The sequence below is a fragment of the Hydra vulgaris genome, chromosome 05 (assembly GCF_038396675.1).
Source record: "Hydra vulgaris chromosome 05, alternate assembly HydraT2T_AEP".
In the NCBI taxonomy this organism is placed as follows: Eukaryota; Metazoa; Cnidaria; class Hydrozoa; order Anthoathecata; family Hydridae; genus Hydra; species Hydra vulgaris.
In genome coordinates this window covers 35,732,501-35,745,000 of record NC_088924.1, presented here as the reverse complement: position 1 = coordinate 35,745,000, position 12,500 = coordinate 35,732,501, and the positions used below count along the sequence as shown (strand labels likewise).

At 23.5% G+C, this 12,500-nt stretch overlaps 1 protein-coding gene across 2 annotated transcripts in view; it reads right to left on the bottom strand.

The window, feature by feature from the left end:
* Positions 1 to 12,500, bottom strand: part of LOC101241073 (RUN domain-containing protein 1) — a 46,310-nt gene that overhangs the window by 33,100 nt on the left and 710 nt on the right. The window contains exons 3-10 of one of the 2 annotated variants that reach the window (XM_065798033.1): positions 9,741 to 9,791; positions 4,594 to 4,689; positions 4,397 to 4,504; positions 4,138 to 4,219; positions 3,926 to 4,054; positions 3,112 to 3,167; positions 2,611 to 2,721; positions 828 to 895 (exon numbers count right to left, since the gene is read on the bottom strand). In XM_065798033.1, coding sequence (XP_065654105.1) covers positions 828 to 895; positions 2,611 to 2,721; positions 3,112 to 3,167; positions 3,926 to 4,054; positions 4,138 to 4,219; positions 4,397 to 4,504; positions 4,594 to 4,689; positions 9,741 to 9,791 — 701 coding nt within the window. The remainder of the gene's footprint in view (positions 1 to 827; positions 896 to 2,610; positions 2,722 to 3,111; positions 3,168 to 3,925; positions 4,055 to 4,137; positions 4,220 to 4,396; positions 4,505 to 4,593; positions 4,690 to 9,740; positions 9,792 to 12,500) is intronic. The other variant, XM_065798034.1, reaches the window with a different exon arrangement.

Sequence of the window (12,500 nt, the reverse complement as noted above, 5' to 3'; positions counted from 1 at the left end):
AATAGGAATTATTATGTTTGTGAGAGTTTACATTATGTTTGAACTTTGAACATTAAGTTTGAACATTGAACTATTAGATTTAACTTTTATTTTGAACTATTAGATTTGTGGGATCTTATTTCATTATGTTGTCTATTTGCATGTTTAATAGACTGTAGGATTGTTTATGTTGTTTGTTGATTTGGACTTGCATTATTTACAGACGAGCCTTTAACGAACAATTTTTTTTACTAAACGAGCTTTAAACTAACAGGTTACAATAATTATTTCGAGTTTTAAACCAGTCGAGCTCGAGCAACATGTAAAACGAGCCGAGCCCAAACAATACTAATCCTTAACGAGCCGAGCTCGAACAAAGAATCTCATGTTCAAAACAAGCTCGAGCCGAGCTTGAACACTTTTAATATGTAAACGAGCCAAGCCAAGACCTGGCAAGCATGGCTCGTTCGGCTCGATTTACAGGCCTATATATATATATATATATATATATATATATATATATATATATATATATATATATATATATATATATATATATATAATATATATATATATATATATATATATATATATATATATATATATATACATTTATTTATATATATATATGTATTTATATATATATATATATATATATATATATATATATGTATGTATATATATATATATGTATGTATATATATATATATGTATATATATATATATATGTATATATATATATATATATATATATATATATATATATATATATATATATATATACATACATATACATATATACATAAAAAATGCACAAAAAATGTTAAAAATTAAACTAAAACACAAACCTTATTGCAAAAATCTGTAGAAGAGCAAGACTCTTTTTAATGATTGCTAAGCTTGCTTCATGCAATCTCTAAACATTTGTTTAGAGAAATAATGAAAATTTTTACAAGAAAAATATAAATGAAAAAAAATAAGAAAAAAGTTAATGATAATAATTAGAGTGAATATTTTTAACTTTTTATCTTTCTTTTTTATGTTATATATATGTTATTTATTATATTATGTATATGCAGGCCTCAGCAGAAACCAAGAGCTTTAGTGCTCACTCTTGCCCACACTCCAATAAAGTGGTTTATGGGAGCTCTTGCAAAATAAATATTTACCTGTAATTTCATTTACTGGCTGGTAAAAAGAAAATACAATAATAAAAAGTCTAATTTTTCATGAATATAAAGTTATATTCTCTGCAAACTACATTGTATAAAAAAGACAAAGTTCGAGTTTCAGATTGACCTTTTTCGCTTATAAAATTTGATTGTTTATTTTTTAGCATAACAGTCGCTGATTTTTATGGTAGTGTTTAAAACTATATATTTTAATTATACAAATGACTAACAACTTGTTAAATTTATAATATAAGTTATTCTTTGTTAAATTTATAATATAAGTTATTCTTTGTTAAATTTATAATATAAGTTATTCTTTTATTTCTATTCTTTCTATGCTACAATAAATTTTTTGTTATGGTAAAGCAGATTTTCAGTTTATAAATGCGAATATAAATATTACATAATTATAAAGTTATAAGTTATAAATATAAAGTTACAATAGAATGAGTAAAAAAAAAAAAAAAACTTTTTCTTTTCATTTCAAACACAGATATGCAATCCAGAAATTTTTTCTTAAAACTCTTGGTGTGAAATACCATGTAACACCACTATAACATTAATGACAATACAATCAAATTTTCTATCATATAATTCAAGTTATTAATAAATGATTAGCTAGTGTGAAAATCCAAAGAAAACGTTTAAATAATTTTTTCAAAAAAGGAATATCATGTAAATTTGCAGGGCGCAATAAACGATGCTTGTTATGCATATATAAGTTATGCATATGCTTTCAACAAGTATAAAATCAAATTTTGTACCCAATAAGCAATTTGAATAAATAACGAATAAACAGATAGCATGTGCAAAAAACTAAAAGCTCACGCAAAAAGCTGTTGAGAGGAGCAGTTCACATGCCTTGCCATGTTTGTTTTAGAAGAGCATTTTTTTTATTTACTCTGGCCAACCTGTATATTTATTTATGACTACATTATATTTCTGTTTCAGGGCATTATTGTACAACAACACCATAGTGTCATACAAAATATATTTAGGTGTCACAAGAAGTTTTGAAAAATATTCTAATAATTCTCACACACTAAATTAAAAAAAAACTAAAACTAAAAAAGAACAACTACAAACAAATAATCCACCAGAATGAAACTATAAGAAACAAATGAACATCAGATAATATGAGAGCCATAAAAACATATGCAATTTCATTAGACATTTAAAAACTTAAAATCAAGTCTTCATAGTCAATAAAAAAATTCATGAAACTTATAAGTGCATCTGACTACACATAAATCACACATTTGATTGCTCACTTATTTATAATTATTGCAAAGAAAAAAAGTCTCATGCTGAAGTAATAAAATTAAGGTAATTTGAAAGTTCTAAAAAAAATCATTTTACAATAATACTTTTCTGTTAATTAAGATTTATAAATATTATATAATTCATAATTTAATATTATTTAATTAATCTAATATTATGAATATTCTTAAAGTGCTACTTTTCTCTTTTCTTCTGTCATCTGTAAGATTTTAGTATGAGGGGCAGGTATTTTTTCTGAATGTTTCAAAGTTTGATAATGAACTGATTTTTTTTCCGCTGGGGCGGTATTCTAAAATAAACAAATTTTGTAACTTTTTATTCAATTTTAAGAAGTCTGAAGGAAACAGCTAAACTAACATAAAACACAGCAACTAACATAACACACAACAACTAACATAACACACAACAACTAACATAACACACAATAATAAACATAAAATACAACCTAATACACAACAACTAACATAACATACAACAACTAACATAAAACACAACATAACACGCAACAACTAACATAAAATACAACCTAATACACAACAACTAACATAACATACAACAACTAACATAAAACACAACATAACACACAACAACTAAAAGAAAACACAATCTAATCACAACAACTAACATAAAATACAACAGCAATCTAACTATCTCTATTCTGTTAAAAAAAAATTGTTACCCGCTGTATATGCTGTGGAACAGAATCTGGTATTGTAGTTGGTGGCTCTTCATATTCTAAAAAATAATTAAAATAAAGTGCTATGTTTATGGTATGAATAAATGCAGCACACTAAGCAATAAATACATAAGAGACTCTTAATTAAGTAGCTCTGAAGTATTTATTTGTCAACAATCTTATATATATATATATATATATATATATATATATATATATATATATATATATATATATATATATATATATATATATATATATATATATATATATATATATATATATATATATGTATATAAATAAATTGATTTTAATAAAAAAGCCAGCGTTTAACTATTCTTTTGAAAAATTTCGTTAACCTAATAGGTCAACGAAATATTGTAAATATATAATTATATCTAAAATATATTTAAAAGAATAGTTATATGCTGCCTTTTTTTATTAAAATCAATTTATTTATATACATATCGTATAACAAGACATGACTTTTAAAGAAGATATGTATATATATATATATATATATATATATATATATATATATATATATATATATATATATATATATATATATATATATATATATATATACATATATATATACATATATATATACATATATATATACATATATATATACATATATATATACATATATATATATATATATATATATATATATATATATATATATATATACATATATATATATATATATATATATATATATATAATATATATATATACAAGATCTGATAATTGTCTGCTTTAAAAAAATTTTAGTACACTTTTATTTCATTTTTCCATTTTTAAAAGTTACCTTGCAAAAATGACACAAGTTTTTCCATTGCAGAAATCTGTTTTGTCACTTGAGATATTATTTCATTTTTGCCTTTGTTTGGATCGACCAGCAATCCAATGGTATCTCCAATATATTTATTAACATCTTCTGAAATGAAATAAAAACATATGACAAAAAAATTCATCGAATAGCCCAAAATGGAAAAATAAAATGAACTCAAAACAACTCACCAGGCAACATATGATTTTCTAAATGCAATGTACTTTTACTTGATAATTTGTTTTTTATTTTATGCTTATTGTCTTCTTCAAGCTAAATAACAAAAAACATGTTATTGTTTATTATGTTTAAATTATGCTATTATTATGTTAAAATAAAAAATATAAAAAAAGTTTTATATATTAAAAAAATATTTATAATAAAAATATAACAGTATTTTTGAGTCTAACTTAAAAAATTGATATTTTTTAATTTCAAAATTGTAACTACCTTAGTTTTGCATGCTTGCATATTATTTATCATAGACATCAGGTGTAAGTTTAACTTCATTTCTCTCTCCTTTTCTTCTGCAATGCGTTGTTCATAATGTTGAAGTGCCTAAAGTTATACCGTTTAAAGTGCCAAGACTAAAGCAATTACTCATTACCATAGTTAAGGCCATCATTATGACAATTAATGCTACTCACGTTTTGTGATTCACAAGATGTACAGTTAATTTTTCTTGGTCCAACAACATCAGGGCAACCTTCAAATGCGAATGTTTCCAGTTCAGATAACAATTTCTTAAAAAACAAAAATTTTTTAAATTTATTGCAATAGACAGTAAACAAATAAAAAAAATACATCTAAAAGTTTAAAAGTGAAATTAACAAAATCTTAAAGTAAAAAAAATATATATAAATATTAATATATATATATATATATATATATATATATATATATATATATATATATATATATATATAAATATATATATATATATATATATATATATATATATATATATATATATATATATATATATATATATATATATATATAAGAGCTATTCTAGGAAAAATAGTTGCGCAGCGGTACCCCCGGACCGGCATTCACTTTAAAGATATTTCCTTTAAAATATACAATTTTGACCAGAAAGGTCCTCCATTTTTAACTTGGGCGGCGCCCAAATCGGTGCTCAAATATGGTCAACGCTGTCAAAAATTGTTTAGAATAGCCCCTGATATATATATATATATATATATATATATATATATATATATATATATATATATATATATATATATATATATATATATATATATATATATATATATATATATATATACAAAGGTTGAAATAAGTGTCAAACATCGGCACCCCCCAGACTGTTTTTGAGACTTGTTTGAGGGGGACATCCAACCATTTCTTCAGTAAAAATGAATAATGATTTGTTGCCCACGCTAATAAAAAAAAATTAATAAAAAAAGCGCTAATAAAAAAAATTGTACCTAAAAACCAATACTTTATCCTCATTAGTATTACTATAACCTGACTTCAATTCTTAGTTCTTTGAGAACATTGAGCACTCTATTTGTAGAATACACTGACATAATTTATATATATATATATTTATATATATATATATATATATATATATATATATATATATATATATATATATATATATATATATATATATATATATATATATATATATATATATATATAGCCTTCTCCTTGTTTTAAAGTGTTACGCAGTTTTAGTTAAAAAAAACTTTATTTTAAGTTTTTTTTTAAGAAAAAAGTACTTTGAGAACATAAAATGGGGGAAAAAAATTAAATATAATCTAAGAAAAGATCAAAGAAAGGCAATAAAATTAATCAAGACAAGAAAATTGATATTATATGATAATAGAAAAAGTTTTATGAAAATAGAGCATTGAAGAAATTAGGGAACAGATTGGCCCAAAAAAAGTTATCAGTATAGATCCTACTCTCGGTTATGCTATTAAAACAAAGTTCTTTTAAAACTTAACAAAAAATCAGTGTTTTTCTAAAGATAAGCAGATATGCTTTTTTTTTAAATAACTCACTCCTAAGGAAGCTGCAAGCAACCATTATTTAATCTGGGAGTTACTATAAAATAAAGAATATTGTTAACGGTTGACAGTAGACTTAAACCAGACTTTGTTTCAAATAAAATGCATTAAAACACATTAGTTTAATGTAAATTTGACATCATAAAATTATCTTTAATTGCTTTTACTTTTTTAAACTACCACAATATTATTATATTACTTATTGCAAAAATAAAAACTAATTTTTTCAAATGTTAAAATAAAAACTCTATTTAATTACTTTACAATTAATTTTGTTGTGAAAGCAGAGATTATTTTAGGTTTCTAAGTAATATTAAAAAAAGTAATATTATGAAATAAACTTTAAGTTAAAAAAAAACTTAAAATAAAGTTTTTTTTAACTAAAACTGCGTAACACTTTAAAACAAGGAGAAGGCTAGAAGGAAGAACTTTCAAGAAAACATAAAGATGGAAGAGAGTTCTAAAGCACTGATGTACCAGAAAAGAAATTAGACGACTAAAAGTTTTTAGGGCATAAAAGGACATTTACAGTAAAAGGACGTGACTTTGCTAAATTACCAGTCAAGAATGAAACTAGAAATGATAGCTAGTTTGAGCAGTGATGTCATGACCATGATAATATTTGTAGAAAAGAAAAAGAAATGCAACTTTACCTAATTGATAGAAAGTGACTATATTTATATATTTACTGAAAATGTATAAATATTTTTAAGTAAACTCATTTACAATACGCTTTTAGATCTTGTCTATAAGAGAAAGAGCATCATTAGAAGAATAAGTCTAAATATGACAACAGTATTCCATACAGGGATGAACAATAGATTTGTAGAGGTTGAGAATAGAATCAGGAGAAATGGTGAGGACAATAAAGAGATACAACCTTAGCAGACACTAACACATCAGGTCAGCAGCGAACAAAAATCCAATAAGATCCGATTTATCAATATAGGAATATCAACAATATTGGGATGATTGCTTGTAGTTAAAAGTTAGAAGCTTCTGTGAGCCCCAGGCTCTTACAGAATAGAGATCTAATTCAAGACTTGCTGCCTGCTCTAAACAATTGAAAAGTGATGACTTGTTGTGAAGTCAGGAATATATGTGCCATCAGCAAATAGAGCCATTTTAGATTGTCAGGAAAATTGTGTAAGATTGTCAGGAAAATTAGAAAAATGAGAAACAATACAGGACAATGGATAGAGCCTTGTGGTACCTTGAAAGTTATTGGAAAAGAAGAGGAGTGTTGGTCTTGGATGACAACTTTAATTCTGCGGTTAAAATAGAATAATTCAATAACTCAAAAATATCCCAGATACACTATATGAAGCAAGTTTATAGAGAAGACGAGCGTGCCAGACTTTATTGAAGGCTTTTGATATGTCAAGAGGAATAGCCCTTGCCTAGCCACCCTAATTTAATGTACGATAGATCCTTTCTGTTATAACAGTTAACAAGTCAGAACGAGAGTTACACAATTTATATTGATTGTCAGAGAGCAAGTCATTAGACTCAAGATGAGATATCAAAAGTTTGTTAATTAAAGATTCAAAAACTTTGCTAATAATAGAGAGAAGGACTGATTGGAAAATAGCTAGAGGGGTCCAAGTGCGCACCAAAGTTTTTAAAAATTGGAGATATTGGCGCTATTTTCCAGTATAGATGCTATTTTCCATAGTTGCTATTTTTAACATGATTGAGTTAAGCATTTGTTAAATAGTTTGAAGGTATTGAAAAGAGTTATGGAGAACACTTTCATAAGGCTAGGAATGTTTGTAATGACAAGAATGTTGTCTGTACCACAAGTAGTAGAAGTCTTTAAGAAAGAAAACAGCGCACCAAAGGCACTAACAGGAACACCATCCATGCGCAACATAGCAATGTTAATATTCTGATATATGTTTGTATTAAAATAATGACTTTATATATGTGATGTGAAACATGTTTTCCTATCTGCTAAGGAACAGTGGTTATGAATTATATAAAAAGAGTTTATATTGTAGATTGATTCACAGTTAGATATTAATGTAATAAAAATAACTAAGGAAAAAAGTAATTTCATCAGTGTCTTAGGAAAATATGATAAATTTCTCCATCAGTAGGTTCATCAGGAAGCTTCCTGATGAACCTACTGATCCAGAAACATGATGTTGAAGATAAAAATTAGATAAGTGTTTTTACTAATTTATTATTGCTTAGTTCTTTGAGAACATTGAGCACTCTATTTGTAGAATACACTGACATAATTTATATATATATATATATATATATATATATATATATATATATATATATATATATATATATACATATATATATGTATATGTATATGTATATGTATATATGTATATATGTATATATGTATATATGTATATTTGTATATATGTATATATGTATATATGCATATATGTATATATGTATATATGCATATATGTATATATGTATATATGTATATATATATATATATATATATATATATATATATATATATATTATATATATATATATATGTATATATATATATATATGTATTACACTTGGCAACGACACTTAGCGTGTCTTGATAATTTGTATGTTCTAAAAATGTGCTGAAAAAACCAAACTAAATGTATATATGCATATATGCATATATGTATATATGTATATATGTATATATATATATATATATATATATATATATATATATATATATATATATATATATATATATATATATATATATATATATATATATATATGTATATATATATATATATATATGTATATATATATATATATATATATATATATATATATATATGTATGTATATATGTATATATGTATATTTGTATATTTGTATATATGTATATATGTATATATGTATATTTGTATATTTGTATATATGTATATATGTATATATATATATATATATGTATATATATATATATATATATACATATATATATATATATATATATATATATAATATATATATATATATATATATATTATATGTCATACATTTTAAATGTTTTATATAATATTTTGTTTTGACACTTGGCAACGACACTTAGCGTGTCTTGATAATTTGTATGTTCTAAAAATGTGCTTAAAAAACCAAACTAAATTAAAAAGAAAATTTAAAACAATAAACAAACTGAAAAGAAAAACAAAATCTTAACAAATAATAAAACAAATAAAAATTAAACCAGTAAAAATAAAAATTTATATTAATATATATTTTAAATTTAGAAGTGTCTCATAAATAGTTCAAACCTAAAAATTTTTTAAATTTAAAAGTTTAAAGCAAATAATTTTTCCTATGTCTTAATGTTAATGTAGCGCTTAGAATGATTTGATGATGTTATGTTTATGAGGCATCACTATTAGTTTGGCGTTGGATGCCGGTTCAAATCCATTAAATGTATACTTTTTTTAACGTTTTTTTTTTTTGCTTAATAGACATTAGAAAATATCAAAATTTCAAATTTTTCAATAATAAAGTTTTGAAGTAATTAAGCTTGGATTAAATAACTTTAAACCATCTTTTCTAAATTCTATGAAGTGAAACACTCAAATTAAAATAAAGACATTAATGTTTTTTTTGTTTTTTTTCCTTTACCTTTTATATATTTTATTATTTGTTAGGGTTTTTTTTTAGTTTAATTTGCTTATTTTTAATTTTTTTTTAAGTTTACATTTGTTTATTTAGCACATTTTTTAAACATGCGACACACACAAATAGACAGATATAAAAAAAACAAAAATGATTAACCTCTTGATCCTCTTTTGGTGCATGGATAATTTGCTTTAAACGAAACTGAACCTGAATAAAGAATACTGGAAGTATATATTCATGCATATTTAAAAGAGAAAAAGAAAAAAATTACTTAAAAATCTAAGATTCTTTGGTTTTTATCAAACATGTTAAACACTTTTATTATTTGCTTCAAAAGTCATTACAAATTTAATTTAAAAATTAAAAATTTTAAGAATTGACATCATCATTAGATACGACATGAAAGACTTAATGAAAAGAAATTTATTGAAAACTTTCATAAAAAATGTCTGAAGTTCAAGGGTTTTATGGCACCCCTGAAAATAATTTTTATTCAAAAAAATTTTAAAACCACTTTAACATATAACTTTATTTTAATATATAGAACACATTTCGGGGATAAAAACAGATATTTTTCAAAAATATTGTTTAAGAACAACCCAAAAGAGTAATAGCATCTAATGGATGGCTCCATATAGCAAATTCACTATTCAAACATCAAATTTAGAAAAAAACTTAAACAAAAATTTCAAATATAAAAAAAAAAATTGAAGCCATTAAATGACATTAATTTTACTTATGTTAATAATAAATTAACATCATTTATTAATGATGTTAAACAATGCTGCTTTAATTATTTTATTTCACTGTCAATTGTTTGTTTAGTATCAGAAAATAGTTTACTTTTCAGTTTTTATATTTATTGAAGTATTTTGTGGTTGCTGTTGTTGCTTTTTTGTAATACATTTTAAAATAGATTATTAGACTTTGGTAATTTTTAATGGCTATTTTTTATGTGATGTATGTGATTTTGGTGTATTTCTTTTTTCGCTGTTTATTATACTTTATTAATGACATTTATTATTATTTATCTTTAAACATTTTTTTTCTTTTCTCATTTCTATTATAGCTATTTTATTTATTTTATTCTTTTTTTTAGGAATTTTCTAAAACTGATAAATTAATCACTAGATCAAGTTAAGAAGAAAAAAAAGAACACCTAATTTTATTTTATTAAACCTTTAATTTTATAAAGGCAATTATATATATTTATATATATATAATTGCCTTTATAAAATTAAAGGTAATTATATACCCTTAATTTTATAAAGGCAATTATATATATATATATATATATATATATATATATATATATATATATATATATATATATATATATATATATATATATATATATATATATATATATATATATATATATATAGTTTGTTGCATTTTGGAAACACGGAAAGAAAAAAATGCTTCTTACACCAACACATACGTCACTTTTAATTACTTATGACTTTCATCCAACATTTGCGTGTTGGACGAAAGTCAAAACCATTAATTTAATTACAAATTAATCGTTTTTTAAAAAAACCACAAAAACGCAAATTTAATTGACCAGAATGTTTTTAAAAACATTCTGAATGTTTTTAACAATATAAACAACGTTTTTATTTTTATTTTTTTCAAGAAAATGTTTTTATTTTTAATTTTTTTAATAAAATGTTTTTATTTTTTTTTTTTTTACTGTAAATCATGAGCGGAGTGTTGCTACATCGACTATCTTATTGCCTGACTCGCAAGGGAGTGCTGCTACATCGACTGACAAATAGCGTGACTCGCAAGGGAGTGCTGCTACATCGACTATCTTTTAGCCTGACCCGCAAGGTAGTGCTGCTACATCGACTGAGGGTTTGGTTGGGGCAGGCAGTCTATCAATTAATTAAAAAAAAAATTTCGGTCTTGCATTTTAATTTTTACTTTTTGTCAACAAAATATGGAAAAAACTTTCGGACAACATATAAGAGTTCTATATATATATATATATAATATATATATATATATATATATATATATATATATATATATATATATATATATATATATATATATATATATATATATATATATATATATATACAGCTCTTGAACTTAGGCTCAACATTCGGCAATGCCGACCTAACTGCCAACCTAAAAGCGTATGAGGTCAGCAAAAAATTGCCAACCTTTTTTTTTTTTTTTTGTAATTCACCTCCCCAAGGCCGAGAAGGCCACAACAGATGAGGAGGCTACTTGTGGCTATAACCCTCTCTCAACTCTATAACTCCAAAACACGAACCTTGACAAACAAGGCCGCTGCGCGGAGAAACAAGTTGACAAACAACCTTATTTCTGTGTTATGGTAAGACTATTGTATCAAATTTTTTTTGCTAACAAAATGCCAACCTCTAAAAGATTGAGGTCAGCAAATTATAGCCAACCTCGTTTTTCCTAATTTCGAGGGTTGTATATATAAACCTAGTTTCTCCTTAACAGGAGGGTTGTAAAAATTTTCAAAATTTAATAAATGAGGGGAAGGGGGTCTAAATAAAGGAGAGGATCAAAATTTTGAAAAAACAGCAAGAGAATATTTATGCTTCTTTCTATGAACAAATTTTTTCAAATATAAATGGCTTTAGCACATAAAATTAACACAAACTTAAGGTAATCCAGAACACTTTAGAAACATAACTCATAAAAGAATTCCATTTGTGAATAAAATGCTTTTAAACATTTTTCCTTTTCTAAAACAAAAGAGTTTTCTAGTTTTAGGTTTTATAGTTTTAGACTTTGATGTTTTTATGTAATAAATTAGTTTTTTGTTTAACACTTTTGAGGAATAAAAAAAGTTTAATTTTTTAAAATAAAAAAATTGCAAAAATATTTTACGTTCCCTAAAAATTAATAGGCGTTATATTTAAATTTTTATAT